General features: G+C 45.0%; 1 protein-coding gene across 3 annotated transcripts; it reads left to right on the plus strand.

Moving 5' to 3' along the window:
- Positions 1–2713: 2713 nt before the first annotated feature.
- Positions 2714–20916, plus strand: LOC137357246 (protein phosphatase 1 regulatory subunit 3C-like). Of its 3 annotated transcripts, none has more exons than XM_068023435.1 (2): positions 2714–2811; positions 17352–20916. In XM_068023435.1, the coding sequence occupies exon 2, from the start codon at positions 17391–17393 to the stop codon at positions 18273–18275; it is 885 nt and encodes a 294-aa protein (XP_067879536.1). In that variant the 5' UTR covers positions 2714–2811; positions 17352–17390; the 3' UTR covers positions 18276–20916. The 3 variants fall into 3 exon arrangements, with proteins under 3 accessions (XP_067879536.1, XP_067879535.1, XP_067879534.1); XM_068023434.1 differs by lacking the exon at positions 2714–2811 and adding an exon at positions 12270–12342; XM_068023433.1 differs by lacking the exon at positions 2714–2811 and adding an exon at positions 15684–16377.
- Positions 20917–21966: the final 1050 nt, after the last annotated feature.

Below are 21966 nucleotides of genomic sequence, written 5' to 3' on the forward strand. Positions count from 1 at the left end.
AATTTAGGGGGAAGAAGTCAAAAGCCGTTTTAGTTTTGTTCAGCAGGTTTTGCTCTGCTGATCCTGTTTTATTACACAAAGTCTAGAGCAGATCGGATCAGCCTTTTTCTTTGTGCCAAATGAATGGTGCTGAGGTAGCTCTTCACTACAGGCTAGACACAGATTACACCACAACCTCATGAGCAATCTGTGCTTGGGGCCGCTTGCCAAGAATTGAAGGAGGCCACAATTTGAAAAAGAAATCTGCTGACCGTCTTCCAGCCAATCCCCAGCTGTTAGCCTCCAGCCCGACCTCAGAACCGAGTTCAAATCAATACAGCTTCTGCTGCATTTTCCTAACCAGGCAGAAGTCAGCAAATGCTTTGTTAATGATTCTTCAAGTTGTTTTGTTATTTCCCCGACTTCAATATCTTTGAGCTCCCTCAGTGGCTCGGCAAGTGACTGACTGATGTGTGCAGATTATGAAGGTCTCTGGTTTGATCACCAGTTTGTGCTGAGTTCACCCATGTCAGCCAGGGCAAGGTTAGGGATGCGACAGTTAGCCTCGTCCCCAATCAGTTAGGGTTCCTTCTCCTCGATTGCTATCCAGTGACCCCTGCTTGAAAGTGCATGTTAGGTAAGGAGAGGATTGGATTTGATGTCTCTTGCAGTTTGGTTTCCAGCCAGACTTCAATGTGAAGAATGGCCACCTGGTAAGGGTGCTGGAAGGCTGCTTATACCACGGGTACCAAGCCTCAGCTTAAACTTTACAAGAGCATTTATATAGGAACAGGAGCAGGCCATTCAATCCACGAGCCTGTTGGCCCACACAGTTTGATCATGGCACCTTTAAGAAAGCACTTCACAGAGCTTTCATAAAGTCTCTCTTTCTCTTTTGGGCCTCCTTATCTCGAGAGACAATGGATACGCGCCTGGAGGTGGTCAGTGGTTTGTGAAGCAGCGCCTGGAGTGGCTATAAAGGCCAATTCTGGAGTGACAGGCTCTTCCACAGGTGCTGCAGAGAAATTTGTTTGTTGGGGCTGTTGCACAGTTGGCTCTCCCCTTGCGCCTCTGTCTTTTTTCCTGCCAACTACTAAGTCTCTTCGACTCGCCACAATTTAGCCCTGTCTTTATGGCTGCCCGCCAGCTCTGGCGAATGCTGGCAACTGACTCCCACGACTTGTGATCAATGTCACACGATTTCATGTCGCGTTTGCAGACGTCTTTATAACGGAGACATGGACGGCTTGATAAGAGAATGATCTGATTTGAAAAGTCAATACATTTGATAGATAGTGGTGAAAAGTAAGTGAAGGGATTCACTGCTATGTCACTCAGTTGAGACAGAAGAAGACCTTTGCAAAATACCTTGGAGTTGTACAGCTGATGCATGAGCAATTTGTCAGCTTGCTAAATTTGTGAGTAGCACAAGTAGGTCATTGAGACAACAGGCTATACTGATTTGCAGAAGGATTTAGATCAATTGGCAAACAAATGTCAGATTAAATTTAATACCAACTAATATGCAATCTGGCAAATTGAGCATAAAAATGTGTGTCTCGGGTATACAGTAAACAGAATAGATAGAGACCTGGGGATAACTGTGCAGATTAAGCTCATCCACTTCATTGTGTAAAGTATTAAATGGTATAGCTGAACTACCTCAGGCAGCAACAGCAGTAGGATCACAGTGCGCGAATTTAAATGTGAGAAGTACATTTAGAAGAGAGATTGGAAAATTTTCTCTCCTCAAAAGGTGCTAATGTTTGGAATAATCGACCAGGTAAGGTCACAGAGCCACATCTGGCATATTCAGAGTGCAATTGGAGTATTACAAGGACAGAATGTTCTTTGCTCCCGATGCTACCTTAATAACATAAGAGGGAGAAAGGGAAGTCATTGCTGAGAAATTTTCACCCAGTCTCAAGTTGGGATGCATATTCCCAAATCTTTGAAGGGGACAGGGCAAGTTGATGAGGTGGTAATGGGGGAAGTGTATGGAATACTGGGCTTTGTAAATAGGGGCATTAAAGTACAACAACAAGGAAGTGATGCTTAACTTTAGGCCTGCGCTAGAGGTTTTAACAATTCTGGAAACCACACTTTAGGAAGGATCTCAAGGCCTTGGAGAAGGTGTAGAGGAGATTTACTAAGATGATAGCAGGGATGAGGGGGTTCAGTTATGCGGAGAGTTGGAGAAGCTGGGATTGTTCCCCTCAGAGGAGAGAAGATTAAGGGGAGACCTAATGGAGATATTCAGAATTATAAGGGGTTTTGATAGAGCAGGCAGGGAGAAACTGTTTCCTCTGGCAAGATGCCCAGACGTTGTTGGCAAGTGGGTCAGTAACCAGACGTCATAGATTTAAAATAATTTGCGGAAGAATTAGAGAGGAAAATCTTTTCTCACAAATGGGGGGTGGTAACATCTGGAACACGCTCCCTGAAGGGGTGGTGGAAACAGATTGAAAAGACTTGAAGGAACTAAATTTGCAGGGTTATAGGGGAAAAGCTAGTGTGTCCTAAATTGAACAGCTCTTTTAAACAACTTGATGAGTCAAATGACTGCCTCTGCTGTAAGATTCCATGAGGTCAGATTTTAAGGGTGAAGAGTTTGCCAGGGAGAGTAAGCTTGCTTGCAGAGTTAGGTTGGAGTGAAGTTATGGAAAGAATTGAAAGATAGAAGGATTTTAACATTAATTGGTGGACATAGAGCCAGCATAAGTCCCTGAGCACAGGTCTCTGATAGGTGAATGGAGTTTATCGAGTGCGGATGAAACAAGGGTATTTTAAGGAGAACCCAGCAGTGATGAAAGCAGTGGTGAAGGGGCTGAGGTAGGAGCAGAGGTGATGAGAGGAATGTTGCAGAAAAAGAGACGTGTATTTATGCTTGGCCTTTCACCATCACAGGGCACCCAAAGTGCTTTGCAGCTATTGAAGTACTTCTGAAATGTAGTCACTGTGATAAGAAATGTAGCAGCCAAATTCTGACTGTGATAATGATCAGATAATTGTTTTTAATGATGTTGGTTGCCAGTACACTGGGAGGAATGCCGGTGCTGTTCATGATATTGCCATGGGGATCTCTTCTGTCCACCTGTTTAATATCTCATCGGAAAGGGGGCACCCGGGACAGTGCAGCACTCCCCTCAGTACTGTTAGCCTGCATTTCATCCTTAAGTCTGTTTCTTGAGTACACAACTGACTGAGGCACGAGTGCTAACCAGTGAGCTGTGACTGACAACAGGATCAGCTGTGGAGTTTGAAGCCTCGCTCAGCCCAGCAGCCAGTGCCTGTGTGTTTTGAGGAGCAGGGAGAAATACACGACGTGGAGGTGGCTGGATGCAACAGTCAGGTCGTGGTTCTCTTGCACTCGGATTTAACCTCCTGCTTAATGATAAACTGCATTGCCATTTATTAGCAGTGATATTTTGCAATCACTGTCTAGCTCTTGATTCCTCTTTCCAGTGCACTCTCGGGGTCTGGCATTTTAGGCCATTTTTCCTCTTCAGAAGTCTCCCAATTTCAGTCCAAATTCTTTCCATTCCCAAAAAAGCTATTCTATAGTTTAAATATTAGAGGTTGGGCTTGCTTCCTTCAGCAAAGAGTGCTCTAATTGACATGAAGAGAATTGGCAACCCGAACCAGGCATGTCCATTATGGTGAAGGCATCAAGTAATGGGGAACGCAAATTACAAATGAGGATGTAAAAAGTGAAGCTCGACAGAGCTTCTCAGCCCGAAAAGGGCAGTTTAGTTATGGAATAAATCGCATGTGGTCTGCTATGTTCTGGATCTTTGCCCAGCTCCTGGTTTGAACTTGGTTGTAGTGGCCACTTGTAAAGTAGAGTCCAGGTACATCTGGTGAGGAAGGTGAGAAAACGAGAGAGAATTCCATGAAATAGTTAATGGTAGACAAGTGCAGCACAGAAGGAGAGCATTCAGTCCATCGGCTCTGCCCCAACTCTTAAGAACAGTCCAGTTAGTCCCACTCCCCTGCACTTTCTCCATATCCCTACAAATTTTATTTATTGAATTCCCTTTTGAAGGCTACTGTTGAATCTGTATCCACTGCCCTATTAGGCAGTGCATTCCAAACCCCAAACACTCGTTGCGTAATTAAGTTTTTCTTCCTGTCGCCTCTGGTTCTTTTGCCAACCACCTTAGATCTGAGCTGTCTGATTATTGACCCTTCAGCTATCGGAAACAATTTCTCTTTATTTACTCCTGTCTAAATCCTTTGTGATTTTTAGCACCTCTATCAAATCTCCTCTTAGCCTTCTCTGCTCTAAGGAGAGCAACCCCCAAATTCTCCGGTCTACCCAAATAATTCATCCTTCCTCTGTGGAATCGTTCTAGTTAGTTTCTTCTGCACTCTCCTCAAAGCTTTAACATCCTTCCTAAAGTGTGGTGCCCAGAATTGGACACGTTACTCCATCTGGGGCAGAACTAGCATTTTATATATGTTTAGTCTAACTTCCTGGCTTTTGTACTCCATGCCTCTATAAAGCTCAGAATCCCATATGCTTCATTAACCTGTCCCACCACATTCAAATATTTATGTGCAAACACCCTGCGGTTTCTATGTTCTTGCACCGACTTTAAGATTGTGCCATTTGGCATGTTCTGTCTCACCTCATTCTTCCTACCCAAACGTATCACCTCACACTTTTCTGCATTGAATTTCATCCGCCATGTGTCTACCCATTCCACCAGCCTGTCTATGCCCTCTTGAAATTTATCACAGTCGTCTTCACTGTTTACTACACTTCCAAGTTATGGGTCTTCTGCAAATTTTAAAATTGTGCCCTGACTCTCAAAATCCAAGTCATTAATGTCGGTCAAAAACAGCAGTGGCCCTTGTACTAAACCCTGGGGAACAGCACTGTATACTGCCCTCCAGTCTGAAAAAACTGACTTTCACCAAGACTCTCTTTTGTATTCCTTTACCAATTTTGTATCCATGCTCCTACTGGTCCTTTGATCCAATGGGCTTCAATTTTGTTAACGGGCCTAATAAGTGTTACTTTATCAAATACCTTGTGAAAGGCCATCTCTGCAATTTCTACCCCTTCCTCAGCAACCTCGGATGCATCCCATCTGGACCTGGTGACTTATCCACTTTATGTACCACTAGCATTTTAAATATTTTTTTAAATTTTTATCTCATCCAGTCTCCTGATAACCTCCTTATTTACTGTAACTTTGACAAAAACAGATTAACACATTGCTGTTTGTGGGATCTTTCTGTGTGCAAATTGGTAGCCACATTTCCTACATTACAGCAGTGAGTACACTTCCAAAAATTACTTCATTGACTGTAAAGTGCTTTGGCGTGTTCTGAGGTTGTGAAAGGCGCTACACAAATGCAGGTGTTTCTTTTTATGCCTACATATTGAGGTCATGCTCAGTATAGTCTGAATTTTGACGTGGGGGTGGGGTGGTGTATTAATGCAGAGGAGTGTTTGTCTTATCTGCACCTGCTGTCACTCTCCGAACAGAAATAATTCCCTCCTGCAGTCTCTTGGATTCTGTTTGGAGGTGGAAGCCAAATGGAGGAGAACATTTCTCTTTTTATTTAATAGAACATAGAACATTACAGCGCAGTACAGGCCCTTCGGCCCTCGATGTTGCACCGACCTGTAAAACCAAGTGACCTACACTATTCCATTTTCATCCATATGTCTATCCAATATATTTCCTTTTTTCTCTCTTTTTGCTGAGAAGAGAATTATAGCAATTAATTGTTTTGCTTTTAAAATGGGGATCTCCTGGCAAACCCCATCGATACGGGTTAACAGTGTATGTGCAAGCTATAAATATATTTGAAACAAGTAATTACTTCAGTTGGCTGTATCTTGCTTCCCTTTTGGAACTGCAGCTGTGGCTGCTAATAGGTATTCGGAATAATCTGCAGCCATGACGAACACTGTCCCAGCAAGAGGGTAGTGGTAGAGCTTCCCGATGCCAGCAGTCACCTGTCATCCAGTGTGAGTGGGGCTGTAAAACAGTGTCAGGTCAGTCAGTTCACTCAACTGAGTCATCAGGTGAGGTGACTAGAGGCAGGAAGCATCACATACAGACCCTGGTTCGGCCTGGCCTGCAACAGGAAGCCTTTCCCTCAACACCACTCATCCTCCCCTCTCAGAATATTCCCCATCGTTTTCAGAACTGTCACTGAATTTATGTTGCTCAGACGCCAGCTGAATTCTGATGGTTTTATTTGCCAGTATGAGCCCTTTATATTTTCTGGGATAAGGTTCCACTGTCTTGGAACAACTGTGGGATGCGTTTCGAAGCATTTGGAGGAACTGTGCCCCCGTGTGAACTCAGCCCTCTCGCTGGGCTAGACATTATTAATTGTTAATATATATTAATTCATGGATTGGGAAATCTCTTCAAACAGGGCGGGGCTGTCACCATCAAAATTACAATGTTCTCAGTCCAGATACCTGCCCTATTGCCATAACCTTTTATCCCCTTTCTTTCAATCACTGATCTAACCTATTCCGAGAAATTGAGGTGATTTAAGCTCGGCTCCTTGTGTAGTCACCGAAGGTGGCGATTCTGGTTGATATTCACTCTCCTACGTCTAAGTTGGTGAGATCGACGGCAGTACTGACTGACCATCAAGCCTGCTCGTTTCCCAGGCCGTCTTGCTCAGTTTTTGCCGTCCATAGTCCTGAAAACATAAGAAATAGGAGCAGGAGTAGGCCATTCAGCCCCTCGAGCCTGCTCTGCCATTCAATAAGATGAAAGCTGATCTGATCTCGGCCTCTGCTCCCCTTTCCTGTCAGCCTTCCCATAACCTTGACTCCCCTATACTTCATAAATCTGATAAGGACATAACGCAAACACTCTTTGTTCATTGAGGAATGGTGACCTGGCTGAGGTACGGGCGAGCACACAGTAACAATTAACGTTTACCTCAGCACCTTCAACAGAACTGGGGATTTTTCTTTTTTTTTAAACCGTGTGTTTTAAGGCCTCTTCTCTATATTGAGGCCCAGACATTTTGTAGCTGAGATGAAACCGTATTCGCAGGCCCCTTCCGTTGCAGGAGCTGCATCATTTGTGCAAATATTGAATCCCATCGCTTCCTACAAGGTCACAAATTGTTACTTGTCACCACATTTGAGGCCAGGTGCAGCCGTGAATGAGCAACTGCTGCTCCGTCTACGTGATTTGTTCCCTGCAGGCTGACAAGGCACCAGCAGATATTACGAAGTCAAGGCAATTCCACTCTCACTGTTACATCCCAGCAAGATGAATTGAACAGCTGTTAGTGAACTCTTCACCCTCCGGTAACCTATTTCGCAAACAGCAGCAAGAAGGACTTTGCAAATATATCCACACAATCATTACACAAGCAGGTTGTGAATCTGTAGAAAGTCCCCAAATGCTTTTTGTTCTTTGGAAATGAATGCACGTACACCGCGTACTTCCTGCATTTAATGCCAGTTTTACAGTATTGCATAAATGGCATCCATTAACCCTGCTGTCTACTTCAGAAGATTACTGCCTTGACCATCATTTTCTTTCCCTTCCTGTTGTCCCTCCCGCTTTCCCGACGGTGCTTATTTCAATTTAACCTCATCTTCACCTCCAGATTTTGCTGTTTGTCGGTTAGCCCCAGTTGTCACCTACATGGCTTTGGGAGTCATTTGGCCTGTGAATTGTTTCAGTAGGGACATTTCTTTTCCCATTTTCCTCTTCTCTCTCTGATTCAGGGGCAGGAGTAACATTTCACAGTTGTTAACTGCCCTCTGCTACCAGGCCGAACTGAACAGTGTTCATGGTTGAGATTGGACGGTCGGCTGTTTAAGCCAAGTCTGACCCTGCCCTTACTCAGTGTACATACTTTTCACCAGCGATGACTGTCTAATAATGAGAGGCAACAATCCTGGGTGACAGTACCCCTCCAGACAACAGGGAGGGGCTGCGGCTCCTTTCTCTCGTGTGGCTGCAGTTACAAAATCTAAACTAGGGGAGAAATGCTCCACTAACTGCAACAATTCTGGTCTGTGCTATGTTAAAGCATCTCAGTCAGGGTCGTCACAACTAAGCTTGGTGGCAAGCCTGAGGAAGGTGGCAGATGGGGTGGGTAAGAGAAGAGGATGTAAAGCTGAATCAGGTATTTGAAGATTCTGAGAAATTTAGAGTATTTTCTGTTTGTCTTGAATGAGAGGTGATCCTGAGGGGACTTGCCAGAGTAGATGCTGAAGGGATGTTTCCCCTTGTAGGGGAGATTATAACTAGGGGACACAGTTTAAAAATAAGTGGTCATCTATTGAAGGTGGAGATGAGGAGAAATGTTTTCTTTGAGGATCGTGTGTCTGTGGTCATCTCTTCCCCAGAGAGCAGTGGAGGCAGGGTCATTGAATGTTTTTAAGGCAGAGGTAAACAGATTCTTGACAAAAAAGGGAGTCAAAACGTATCGGGGGTAGGCAGGAAAGTGGAGTTGAGGCTATAAACAGATCAGCCATGATCATATTGGATGGCAGAGCAGGCTAGAGGGGCTGAGCGGCCTCATCCTGCTCCTAATTCGTATGTTCCGATGACAATGATGGTTTTCGAGAATGAATAGCCGACAGACGCTCACTGTCAGGATTCACATGTGAAGAACTGGCTGAGGAATTGTGATGGTTGTACAACATTATGCCCACATGAATCAACCCCTTCAAGAACAGAGAAGAAAATTGAAGAAAAACAGAAGTGTGTTCCTGCACAGTTTTTGATCTGTGTTGAAACAGTCAGAGGCTGAAACTGTGTCACTGATATTGCAGAAAGAGTGGGCGGTCTTCTGTGTAATAATAAATGTTATGATGTAATAATCACTCTTGTTGAAACAGTTTTCCTTTAATTTTCTGGCTGCTCATCCTCTCCAAATTTCTACCTGCCTGTACTGAGGGCACCAACTGACACTGGGTCTGTGGTTTCCCATTCTGGGTGACTGTCCCCCACTTAGTGACCAATCTGCGTGTGTGAGCCTCGGTGGTGAATGGCCGAAGGCTATTTGACAAGATGGGGCGCCGTAGCTCAGATCAGTCTTGTTCCCAGCCTGCATCCACCCATGCAATTGCCAGCAGGGGACAGGCTGTGGTGACCGGGAGCAGTACGGTGAGTTGGCAGACTATGGACTGAATGGGTCATTAAAGCAGAGCACGATCCTGAGCTCTGCAAACATGCTTCTTTCCGGTAGGGGTGACTGGATAGTGATCAGGAGTGGGAACCCCTTTGCGGGCCCAGCAATGCTGGAGACAACTGCACCGTTAGACCAGTGCCTCAGATGAGATCAGTGAACAAAGCGCAGATATGGATTGAACTTTGGGTCAATGGCACTGTACTATTGTAGAGAAGATTTTGGCCCATTGCCTGAGGAAGGGAGAGTTGCATTTTCTACAATTGACTGGACTCTGTAGTGCTTCATTGTGGTGAAGCAGCAACCTTTCCCCACACTGTAGCCTCCAAGCTGCTTAACACTTCTACATGGCATTCCACTGGTGAAACATTGAAATAAATAGGTGAACACGTGCGTAAAACACTGGCAGACCGAAGAATGTGTAATAGTGTTAAGCGTTTAATGCTGTTATCACCGAGAGTAATTTGCAGCCTTGAATCTTCAAGGTACATGCAGAACATCCTTATTGATTCAGGTCAACGACCTTTCATCAGAACTGGAAAATGTTGGAGATCTAACGGGTTTTAAGCAAGCACTGAGTCGTGGACGTAGGTGGGAAGAAACTGGAGAAGGGGAGAAGATCGAGAGTCAAGACCGGAAGAAATTAGTTCCATGGGGCGAGAAGCTGAAACAATGGGTCTACACCAGGGCAGTCCTGTTTGTGGATCTTGGGAAGGAGATAGAAGTGAGCTGTTCAGGGTGAGCAGACTTTAAAGATCTGCCTTCCAAGGCCTCCATCCTCCGAGTCCTCACTCAAGGTAGCTCCTGAGCTAGAGTCATTCAGTAGGGAATCCTGTCTGACTTCCTTTGTCAATATAGTGCCTTATTGCAGGATGTAAATGAGAAATCGGAGCGGGGAGCCAGGGTTAGATCATTCAGGAACTCCAGGGAGTGGGAAGAAAAACCATTGCAGGAGATTCTCTGGCGACATGACTAGTTAGATAAGAGTGGATGGAACCAGGTGAGTGTAGTCCCTTCCAGCTGGACAACAGAGGAGGATGGTGTAGTGAACTGTGTCAAAACACTGTGAAAAGGATGAGGAGAGAGAAAATACCTTAGTGACAGTCATTTATGACTTTGATAAGAGCTATTTCAGCAGAGGAGGCTCGAGAGGCCACGTGACCTACTTTTCCTATTTCTTATGTTCTTAATTTTAAAAGCAGAAAGGGTGCAGAATTTGGGATCATGGGCAGGAGGTCAGAGTTAGAATTTGAACCGTTGTTCACCTGCTGCTGCAGATTCAGTGAAAACCTTCAAGATTTAACACTTGGAGGAAGTAGAAAAATGAAATTCAATTTTAGAAAATGACCTTTGCTGTCGGTTTTGTGTTTTAGAAATTTCCATCCAACCTGCTCAAAATGTGACAGTCCGATTAAAACAAATCACACATATTACATTATGATTCCACAGTCAAAAGCATTAAACACATTTTCTAAATTTCCAGATAGGACTAAATTGGGAGGGATAGTCAGCAAAAGTGGATACATTAGACTTGGTCCCTTCATCGAAGTCATTAATATAGATTGTAAATAGCTGTTCCTTGTGGTACCCCACGAGTCACAAGCTGCCAAGTTCCCACTCTCATTGACTATCCACTGAGCTCAGTGGTTGGTTGGAGAGCTATTGAAGAGTGCTCAGCGAGCCAAAACCTCTGCGACAGATGGCAGTGGTTCACGAAGATGGCTCACCACTTTCTCAAGGGCAATTTAGTGATGGGCAAGAAATGCTAGCCTTGCCAGCGATATCGACATCCCGTGAATGAAAAAAGAAAAACTCCCCGTCTCCATTCACATGGGAGAAATGGGTAGTTGGACAGCAGTTGGGAGTGGGACAGGATGGCTGACACTTCCCCATACTATGGAGAGGCTTTGGTTTCTTTTATTCCAGAGGGTGCGTTCCCCTGCACCAACACCTGAGACACATCAGACCAACATCTGGGAATGTCAGTGTCCCTTTACTGCAGGATTCATCTACAGGGACACCTGAGACACATCAGACCAACATCTGGGAATGTCAGTGTCCCTTTACTGCAGGATTCATCTACAGGGACACCTGAGACACATCAGACCAACATCTGGGAATGTCAGTGTCCCTTTACTGCAGGATTCATCTACAGGGACACCTGAGACACATCAGACCAACATCTGGGAATGTCAGTGTCCCTTTACTGCAGGATTCATCTACAGGGACACCTGAGACACATCAGACCAACATCTGGGAATGTCAGTGTCCCCTTATTGTAGGAGTCACCTGCACTAACACCTGAGATACATCAGACCAATATCTGGGAATGTCAGTGTCCCTTTACTGCAGGATTCATCTGCACAGACACCTGAAACACATCAGACCAACAACCGGCAGTGGCAGTCCTCGTATTGCAGGACACATCTGTATTGACACCTGAGACACATCAGATCAACATCTGGGAATGTCAGTGTCCCCATATTGCAGGACACATCTGTATTGACACCTGAGACACATCAGATCAACATCTGGGAGTGACAGTGTCCCTCATCAGATCAACATTTGGGAGTGGCAGTGTCCCTCATCAGCCCAACATCTGGGAGTGACAGTGTCCCTCATCAGCCCAACATCTGGGAGTGGCAGTGTCCCTCATCAGACCAACATCTGGGAGTGGCAGTGTCCCTCATCAGACCAACCTCTGGAAGTGACAGTGTCCCTCATCAGATCAACATCTGGGAGTGGCAGTGTCCCTCATCAGCCCAACATCTGGGAGTGGCAGTGTCCCTCATCAGCCCAACATCTGGGAGTGGCAGTGTCCCTCATCAGCCCAACATCTGGGAGTGGCAGTGTCCCTCATCAGCCCAACATCTGGGAGTGGCAGTGTCCCTCATCAGCCCAACATCTGGGAGTGGCAGTGTCCCTCATCAGACCAACATCTGGGAGTGGCAGTGTCCCTCATCAGACCAACATCTGGGAGTGACAATGTCCCTGCAGGGACACCTGAGCAACATGTGTTAGTGTCCAAAGAAGGGTAAACATCCGCAGCTGACTGACAGGGCGCTGATTGGCTGGTGGAGGGGAGGCGGCTCTCGCCATTGGTGCGCTGGTGCCGGCAGAGGCGGGGCGAGTTTGCTGGGGTGGAAGGTGCGGCGCAGTCTCAGTTGGAGGGGGAGGTAGAGTTTCGGCCGACATCGGCAGCGTTAACAGTGGCTCTATAACCAGGTGAGTGCAGTCAGTCATTCATTTATTTCTTTCAAAGCGCTATCATTAAACGCAGTGCTCGCTGCTTTCTCTGCCCGCTTTACAGGTACAGTGCATAGGCGGCTTCCCATCTTTAACCATCGCAGAGGGAATTCCAGCTCGGCTCTGAAAAGATTTTGCTGCGCTGCTTGTAATGGAGGTTTTGCTTTGGGAATGTTTTACTGCTTGTCTGTAATGTGCTAGTTCTATGGAAACCATCTCTTGTTCACTCAGCCCTATCCCCATTGCAGACCACCTCAACTTCCCTTCTGCTAAAGCAGAATACTGCCGGTTGCTGGCAATCTGAGAAACAACCAGAAAATGCTGGAAATACTCAGCAGGTCTGGCAGCATCAGTGTAGAGAGAAACAGAGTTAACGTTTCAGGTCGGTGACTTTTCACCAGAGTAAGTGAAATGGGGCAGGGTGGGAAGAAGAACAAAAGGGAAGGTTTGTGCTCGGGCAGAGGGCAGGAAAAAATGAAATGACAAAAGGTCTCATGGTGCAGGGGCAAAGAGAGCGGTAATGGGACAAGTAAAGAGACCAAAGATGTGTCTCGAGGAGGTGTGAATGACATGATCCTGAATAGTTCCATGTGGAGACAAAGTCAAAGAAACAAGAAGGGAAAAAAAATAAGCCAGTAAAGGAACATGAAATAAACTGGGGGCAGAAAGTTATCATCTAAAATTATTGCACCCCCACAGCTCCCATGACTTACACTTCCTCACACCCAGCTTCCTGCAAGGATTCCATTCCATTCTCCCAATTTCTCCATCTCCTTTGCATCTGTTTGGACAAAGCAACCTTCCGTCCTTGTGCTTCCGATATCCTTTTCCTCAACCAAGGATTCTCCCACCCCCACTGTGGTTGAGAGAGCCCTCTATTTCTCACATTACTGCTGTCACCCCTTTCCCTCTCCCCACTCTCCCAGAAGCTTGATAGGGTTCCCCTTGTCCTCGCCTTACACTCCACCAGCCTCCACATTCATGTTCTGCCACCTCCAGCGTGATCCCACAACCAAACACACCTTCCCCTCTCCTGTCAGCACTCCAAAAGGACTATTACCTCCACAACACCCTGGTCCACTCCTCAGTCACCCCAACAACCCCCCCCCCCCCCTTTCCTACAGCACCTTTCCATGCAAGTGCAGATGATGCAAGACCTGCCCTTTTACCTCCTCCTTTCCCACCGTCCAAGGACCCAAACACTCCTTCCAAGTGAAGCAGTGATTTACTTGTATGTCTTTCAATTTAGTTTACTGTATTCGCTGCTCACAATGTGGTCTCCTCTGCACTGGGGAATTAAACACAGATTGCGGACCACCTCTGTTCAGTCTGCAATTGCGACCCCATGCTTCCTGTCACCTGTCATTTGAATTTCTTGGTTGACTCTCATTCTGACCTTTCTGTCCTTGGCCTCTTACACCGTTTCACTGAAGCTCAGGCTAAGTCCGAGGATCAGCATCTCCTCTTTCAACTGGCTACTTTACAGCCTTCTGGGCTGAACAATTTGAGATCATCAACTTCTGTTTAACTCCACTTCTCTGCCTTATCCCCATGTTAGTTGATATTGTTTACAGTTCTATCTTCTCAGATACTGTCCCCTTCACCTTTAAATCTGCCCTCATCACCACCCTCCTCAAAAAAAAAAACCCTTGACCCCCTCCATCCTTTCAAACTACTGCCCCATCTCCAATCTCCTTTCCCAAGTCCTTGGACGATTTTTTGACACCTAAATTTGTGCCCTTCTTAACAGAACTCCATGTTTGAATCCCTCCAATCAGGTTTCTCCCCCTGCAACTGTACTGAAGCAGCTCTTATCAAAGTTACAAATGACATCCTAGGTGACTTTAACTGTGCTAAACTATCTCTCTTTTTCTTTCTTGACATGGCTGATCACGGCATCCTCCTCCAACGCCTCTCCATTGTCCAGTTGGCTGAGTTTGCACTTGCTCGGTTCCAATCTTATCTATCCAGTCACAGCCAGAGTTTCCCTTGCAATGGCTTCTCTTCCTAATACCACTCTAGTGTCCTCCAAAGATCTGTCCTTGACCTTCTCCTCTTGCTCATCTACCTGATGCTCTTCAGCAACATCATCAAAAAATATAGCATCACTTTCCACATGTACATTGATGACTCCCAGTTCACCCTCACCACCACCTCTCTTGACCCCTCCCCTGTCTCTCAAGTGTCAGACTGCTTATCCGACTTCCAGTACTGGATAAGAAGACATTTCTTCCAACTAAATATTGGGAAGGCCACCAATTCCATGCCTCTCCCTGGCAACTGTCTGACTGTTGGTAACCTTGACCCAAAGATTGGCTCCTGGTTAAGCAATGCCTCAATTCTTCAAAATCTCTTCCTGTTTTCCGATCCCTCCATGGCATTGTCTCTCCCTATCTCTGCAACCTCCTCCAGCTCTACAATTCTCAGATCGCTGCAGTCCTCGAATTCTGGCCTCTTTAGTATCTTCAGTTTTAATTGTTCCACCATTGGCAGCCCTGCCTTCAGCTTCCTGGGCCCTACGCTCTGAATTTCTTTCCTAAACCTCTCTGTGTTTCTTCCTTGTAGATGCTCCTTAAAAATTACCTTGCTGCCCAAGCTTTTGGTCATCTGCCCTAAAGTCGTTTTGTGGCTTGCTGTCAAATTGTGTTGGATAATGCTCCTGTGAAATGCCTTGGATCATTACACGACATCAAAGGTGCTATATAAAGACAAGTTTTAGTACCGCTGGATATATTTACTTTCTCGGAGCAAGTGAGTGGCTGCAGGGCCGAGTTTGGGAATTTCTCTGCCCTGTCAACAAGCAGGAGCTAGTTGATCATGATCCTCAGCTCGACAGTTGAATGAGCAGATCGAATGTAGGGATAGCACCTTCCTGTCCTCCCTGGGGTCCAGCAGGCCTGAATGACAGGAGGGATGGACTGCAGTGAACCATCCCACTCGAACACAGCAGGTAGTTCCAACTGGGGCTCCTCAACTTGGAACACAGCAAACCAATTATTTATTGAAATTAAAAACAAACATGAGATGGTGGGAATACACGGGTGAGTTCACATCTGTGAAAGAGTGATGAGTCCCTATTTTGGGCTGCATGGTTTAATTTGAACAACCTCCTCCCCAGCCTGGCTTTGTGACCTACCCATAAAGTGGTGCTATTTTTAAAACCGGGAATGCACTGTTTGGATTGAGACGAAAGCTTTGTGTCTGCAGAAATCTAACCACTTGACACGAAGGAATCTTTGCATCATAGAAACTTTTCCATTTGACCATTCCATGACTGGGCAGTAATTCAGAGCAATAGTCTGGAGGTAAGTTTGGCAAACTGTTCCCTTTGTTTGCTGAACAGACTGTTGACTATGGATTCTTGGAGTTACTTGTCCAGGTGACCTCCAAATATGGATGTCTTCCAGCAGGACCATTGGACAGTGATCAGCAATAGGAAGTTAGGCCAATAACATGCTCCATTTCTTGGTTTGGGGTCCTTATGGACACCTCGTGTATGTAGTGCCTGTTAATTTGACACAGACCTGGAAACAAGCTTGGAACTTTGTAGCTGTGTGGCACGTCTTTCAGAAAGCTAGTACAGACACAGTGGGTCGAATGGCCTCCTCCTGAGCTCTGTTATCGACATGGCCATTTAGCCCAGACGTGAGTGCAGCAATTATTCTTAACTCGGAGGCTGAACTGTCTTGCATAAATGTCCCCGGCATGACTCGTATCTAGACCAGTCAGATCACAGTAAAAATAGAAACTTAACCTGTTAGTCTGGTAGCCTTTAATGCCTGTGTTGGCGAGCAGGAAGGGTGTTGCTGATCAGCCACAACAATGAGCCATTTAATGAAGTTCATTGTGTGTAGAAAGTTAGTGCAGTTGTGCACGCCCTATTCAAGTTCCATTGCTTTCCGTTTTCTAGGTATGACCTTATCTCTAGTACATTGTATCATTTCAGTTCAGGATGGTGCACTGCACGAAAACAGATTGCAAATGTACTGCCAGTCTGCTTGGCCTATATTCCAGGTATTAACTGCTTTGCAAGCCAATTATCCATTTCCATTTACTGCAAGTCATCACTCTTTGAGCAGGGCATTGTACCATAGTTGGGATGTTAGATCAGGGTGGCTTGGATAACTACCCAGACTGTAACACCTGTCATTCTGGACTCACGTGTTCCTCAAAGCGTAAGGAGGGTCCAACATATTCTCACTTGAAATCTGATGGTCGTTCAGTGAGATTTTGAGAACTTCGGCTGGGTACAATAACAATTTACATTCACATATAGAGTCTTTAACATGGTAAAACATCCCAAGGCACTTCACAGGAGTATTACTGATTAAAAATTGATACTGAGCCACAGAAGGAGATATGAGGGCAGGTGATTATAAGCTTAGTCAATGAGGTCGGTTTTAAGGAGTGAATTAAAGGAGCTGAGAAGTTTAGGAAAGAATTGGTGCAAAGTTATGAAGAGTGAAAGGTGGGGGTGCGAGGAATACATTGGAATAGTTGAGTTTGTAGCTGACAAAGGTATTGAGGGTTTCAGCAGCTGCTGATGCTGAAGCAGGGTAAGATATGGGTAGTGTTAGAGATAGAAGGTAGACTTAGTGATGGCGTGGATATGAGGTCAGAATCTCAGCTCGATCAAGTTGGCTGCTGAGTATGAGCGGACTGGTTCAGCCTCAGACAGTTGCCAGGGAGAAGGATGGAGTTGGTGGCTAAGAATGGAGTATATGTCATGGAGACGAAGAAAACTGGCTCCTCCAGGACTGCATGTTGGACATGCAGTGTAACAACAGAGGCAGTGGTGTTAATAGCTATCGTGCTTTCTGAGCAGGTAGAGGACTGTGCATTTTTATCATCACTGTCTCCCTCCCTCCCTCCCTCTCTCCCCTTCCATATTATTGAGATTATGTTTGCATTCTGTTGCAGGACAGAAACCCGGTTAATTGCGTGTTGTCATTTCTCTCATTCTGTCTCTCCTCCTTCTCCCTTTACAGGGTTTTGACTACAGTGTTCAGCTCTCCCCTCCTCCAGTCATGCCAGTCGATATTGCTTTGACACTTTGCCTCAGTCACTCCCCCCCCATTCACAGCTTCTTAAACTATCAGGAGTTCCGAGGTGTGAATAGATGCAGACTGAAGCCACTGCGCCCCTGTCTGCATCAGAAAAGGAATGTATGCGTGGCCACTGAAGCACAGGAGGCGTGCGACGGCAGCAACACTGAGAAAAAAAAGGTGGTTTTTGCGGATGCCAAAGGTTTCTCGCTCACTGCCGTTCGGGTCTTCTCCGAGTTTGAGGAGGACTTGTCAGAGCTGCAGTTTGAACTGTCTGACCTCGCAGACTGTGTTCCACAACCTGTCAACAAGAAGAAGTTATCCCTCGACTTTCCTCAGCCGGCGGCAGATTATTTAAACTTCCGTTCTCGTTTGCAAAAAAACTTTGTTTGCCTGGAGAGCTGCACCATCCAGGAGACATCCATCTCTGGAACTGTCAAAGTCAAGAATCTTGGGTACGAGAAAAAGGTCAAGGTCCGGACAACCTTTGACTCCTGGAAGAGCTTCCAAGACGTCGAGTGTGCCTACTTGAACGATTTGTATGCCTGCAGAGACACAGACACCTTCTCCTTTCAGGTCGACCTGCCTAAAGATCTCCAGTCTTGTGAGAAGATTGAGTTCTGTGTCTCTTTCGAATGTGGCCAGCACACTTACTGGGACAACAACAGTGAGGAGAACTATAGGATTACTTGCATGGGCTGGCAGTCGAGTGGTGAGAAAGTTTTCTTCCAAGAGGATTCATCTCATCACATTGGAGAAAAGACACAAGAAGTAGATTTTGAGCAGTTTGGCAGTCCTCGATCAGTGAATGTAATATTCTCCCAGTGGCAGAGTTGGGGCAGGTTTGATAGCGCTGGATATTGGTAAATGTCTGCCTCTTGCTTTTTGTAAATGGGGATTTTGACTGTTTTTACAATAAGCGTTCATATTAAGTAGCACCAACATATGGGTCACTTCCATGGATTTGGTAGACACTTGTGTGTGAAATTTGAATGCATTTTTGCGAGAACAATGAAATATGAAAGCCCTGTTACGAATGCAACTTTCTGATTTTTATCATTGCTTCTCTTGGTTAATATCACGGCAAAGCTGCTACTCAAATGCTATAGAGCCTTGGTCATTTAATCTGTCAAATGACCTATCCTTTTTTGTGAGGAAGTAGCAGAGAGTGTTCAATGTAATTAGCCAACAGGATATAAGGGGGCAGTGCCTTAGATGAAGTGTGATATTTTGATCAGAGTATGTAATGAACTCAGGCTATCATCATTCTTCTTGTTTCCATGTTGTAAACTTGCCACAAATCTAACTTGATTGTCAGTGACTTGCATGAGTGGGGCACAGTGGCCGTACATTAAACTTCACAAATCAAAGGCACACACTGTAAGAATTCAGTCTGTTCACGTGCATTAAAGGCTTCATCACTTGTGAAAATCACCTTTTCCCCCCAGCAGGGCACATTCTGATCAAACAAAGTCTTCTGCTAATGGTGACATTGATGCACATCATGCGTCCTGTGGAAAGCTGGGAATGACATTGTAGCAACTGCATTTGGGGCTTCATTTTAAATTGCAAACGAGTTAAGGATTGCTTCCTCAGTTCCAGGATTGCAGTAAGTGATGGCAGTTGGGTAACAGATTCCACATCCCAATCATCCAGTGGCTACCTGGTGATGTCCACAGCACTTTGTGTTGGATAAGGCATGTTTTCATTGTACCCACCCTGTTAGATATATAGTTTGTAGCTAACAAAGGTATTGAGGGTTTCAGCAGCTGCTGATGCTGAAGGAGGGTAAGATATGGATAGTGTTAGAGATAGAAGGTAGACTTAGTGATGGCGTGGATATGAGGTCAGAATCTCAGCTCGATCAAGTCGATCAAAAAAAAAAGTGAAGATTTTTTCCCCACAGTATTAACATTGGTTTTTATCTAATTCTAACTGTTTTTTTTGCAGCCAGTATGGGTTTCAAAAAATACACCACTGGCCACCTTTAAGTCCAAAACATGCTTCGTTCTAGACAATGCCTCATACCCAGAGGTGTCTGATGTTTTCCGAGAATCTTCTACCGTGAGTGGTGATAGAACCCGTTGAACACTCTCCCTGTGTCTGAAATGCTGCAGCTCGACAGCTGTCAGTCATGATTTCTTTGCCATTTTAACACTTGCACTCTTGAATTTAGTTTTATTCTGAGCTTTGATTTTGATTGCTTTAGACTGTGAATGTTTGAACAAGGTTTGCCCTTGACATTCGAAGACTTAGGCAAGTAATCTATGTGCAAAATGGAAAATTAATGAATGTTATTAAAGGAATTATTTTAGATCTAGATTGAATGGCACCGCAGTTGACAAAGCAATCGCAGAGTCTAAGGTGGCCATTTCTGTTTGTGGTCTGCTTAGCAGTGCTGCTGTTGTAACTAAACTGGTTTCTAGGTCTTCTCCCCTGCCACCCCACCCCCAGCTCCCAGGAATATAAATGTCATTCTTTAGGCAGTTGTTAATTTATATGAAAGCTCTTAGTGAAAGATCGTCCTGTATTTGGACTGATCTGTATACAACTTCTTCACATTGAAGATTCTTTGGAGGGCAGAATGTTTTGTAATGAAGGCCAGAATCTTTGCCATGAGTGCACCTCACTGTAATTGTTCATGGATATTTTTACCTGAAGTGTGGCTGTCACTGGGGATCGAACTGGGGGTAGCTTGGCCTTTATTATCAAACAGACTCACTGCATAGACTTGGCACAGTGAACAATGGCCACTGTGGCAAGAGAGTGGCTGTACCCTGTTAGATGATACCAGTGTATCATATTGACTTTGCCTTCAAAGGAGAGAGTGAGGAGGAGAAATACGAGGTCTATAAATGAAAGATTGCAATTTCATTGCTGGATTAGGATTAATTTCACTTCATGTAGTTTTAAGGTTGTCCAGTTTCTTCAGTTTAAGACTGTAGGTGAGTAATTCATTCCATAGTACGTAGTCTCTTTTCCCCCTGTACCCCCCACAACCAAAAACAAATTCAGTCAAAATCATCTGAATTTGGCTTTTTTGCAGCAATTGATTTCAACGCTGACACATGGACAGCTTTTCACAGGTGCTTTTCAGCAGTGCAACTGAGTGACAATATGAGAAGTGCACCTTCCTCGTTCGACTTCTTCAGAAAGAGGAAGCTTAAAGGTTTATGTGTTGAGCAAGCTGGTCAAGGCAAGGACCCCTTCTTCTCTCTCCGCTTTTGTTGTGTGATATAATCCGTGATTTCACCAGAAGTCTGTCGGCTCAGATTTTGGTTGAGAGGTTCTACTGTGGGAGTAGTAAAGGGCAAGTGTTTACTGCTGCTGCTGCTCAACGCCTTTTACTCAATGGATGGGAGAAAAGCTTTGTGAAGGGAAGCTTTCTCTGTTTGATAAAGCAATGTTGCTGCTTGCATGTTCTGAAGTATTACTGTGAATATTTGATGTAGATGGATATTTGTGCTATTTTGTATATGAGAAAATAAAGTTTATGGAGTTAAATTCATTTTTAATTTCTTGGAGTTTAATTTCCTGAAGGCAGGGCCATCTAATTGGTAGTGTAAGTGAAATATTTTTATTATGCAGGATACAGGGGTTGGGGGGGTGGGGGGGGGGTATTTTTTTGGGGGAATTGCATCCTCTTTTGGTGAAAACTGAGACTATTGGTGTTTGGAGCTGGTCATAGTTTTTAAGAGATATCTGACTTAAATTCTTTTTGATATATCTTCTGTCCAACACTGCTTTCATGTATTTGTGAATGGAATACACGATTAATGGGAAAATACTGAGAAGTGTAGAGGAGGTGAGGGACCTTGGAGTGAATGTCCACAGATCCCTGAAGGTAGCAGGACAGGTCAATAAGGCGGTTAAGAAGGCATATGGAATCCTTTCCTTTATTAGCCGAGGTATAGAATATAAGAGCAGAGAGGTTATGTTGGAACTGTATAAATCATTGGTTAGGCCACAGCTTGAGTACTGTGTGCAGTTCTGGTCACCTCATTACAGAAAGGATGTAATTGCACGCGAGAGGGTACAGAGGAGATTTATGAGGATGTTGGTGGGTCTGGAAAAATGCAGCTGTGAGGAAAGATTGGATAGGCTGGGGTTGTTCTCCTTGGAACAGAGAAGACTGAGGGGAGATCTGATTGACATGTACAAAATTTTGAGGGATAGAGTGGAGGTGAAGGGCCTATTTACTTTAGCAGAGAGGTCAGTGACTTGGGGGCATAGATTTAAAGTGATTGGTAGAAAGAGTAGAGGGGAGATGAGGAAATATATTTTCACCCAGAGGGTGGTGGGGTCTGGAACTCACTGCCTGAAAGGGTAGTTGAGGCAGAGACCCTCAACTCATTCAAAAGGAATCTGGATATGCACCTCAAGTGCCATAATCTGCAGGGATACGGACCAAATGCTGGAAGGTGGGATTAGAATGGGTGGATTGTTTTTGGCTGGCACAGACACGATGGGCCAAGTGGCCTCTTTCTGTGCCTTAAACTTTCTATGATTCTATGAGTCTGCAACAGCAACCCAAATGATGGGTCCAAGAAATTCACTT

The sequence above is a fragment of the Heterodontus francisci genome, chromosome 47, assembly GCF_036365525.1.
Source record: "Heterodontus francisci isolate sHetFra1 chromosome 47, sHetFra1.hap1, whole genome shotgun sequence".
In the NCBI taxonomy this organism is placed as follows: domain Eukaryota; kingdom Metazoa; phylum Chordata; class Chondrichthyes; order Heterodontiformes; family Heterodontidae; genus Heterodontus; species Heterodontus francisci.

What these genes read in the sequence shown, in the direction of transcription:
- LOC137357246 (XM_068023433.1), top strand. Translation starts at nt 16,186, where the DNA reads ATGAGCCATTTAATGAAGTTCATTGTGTGTAGAAAGTTAGTGCAGTTG. An exon ending in CTGCTTGGCCTATATTCCAG is followed by an intron (nt 16,378 to 17,351) that starts GTATTAACTGCT and finishes CTCCCTTTACAG; the next exon opens with GGTTTTGACTACAGTGTTCA.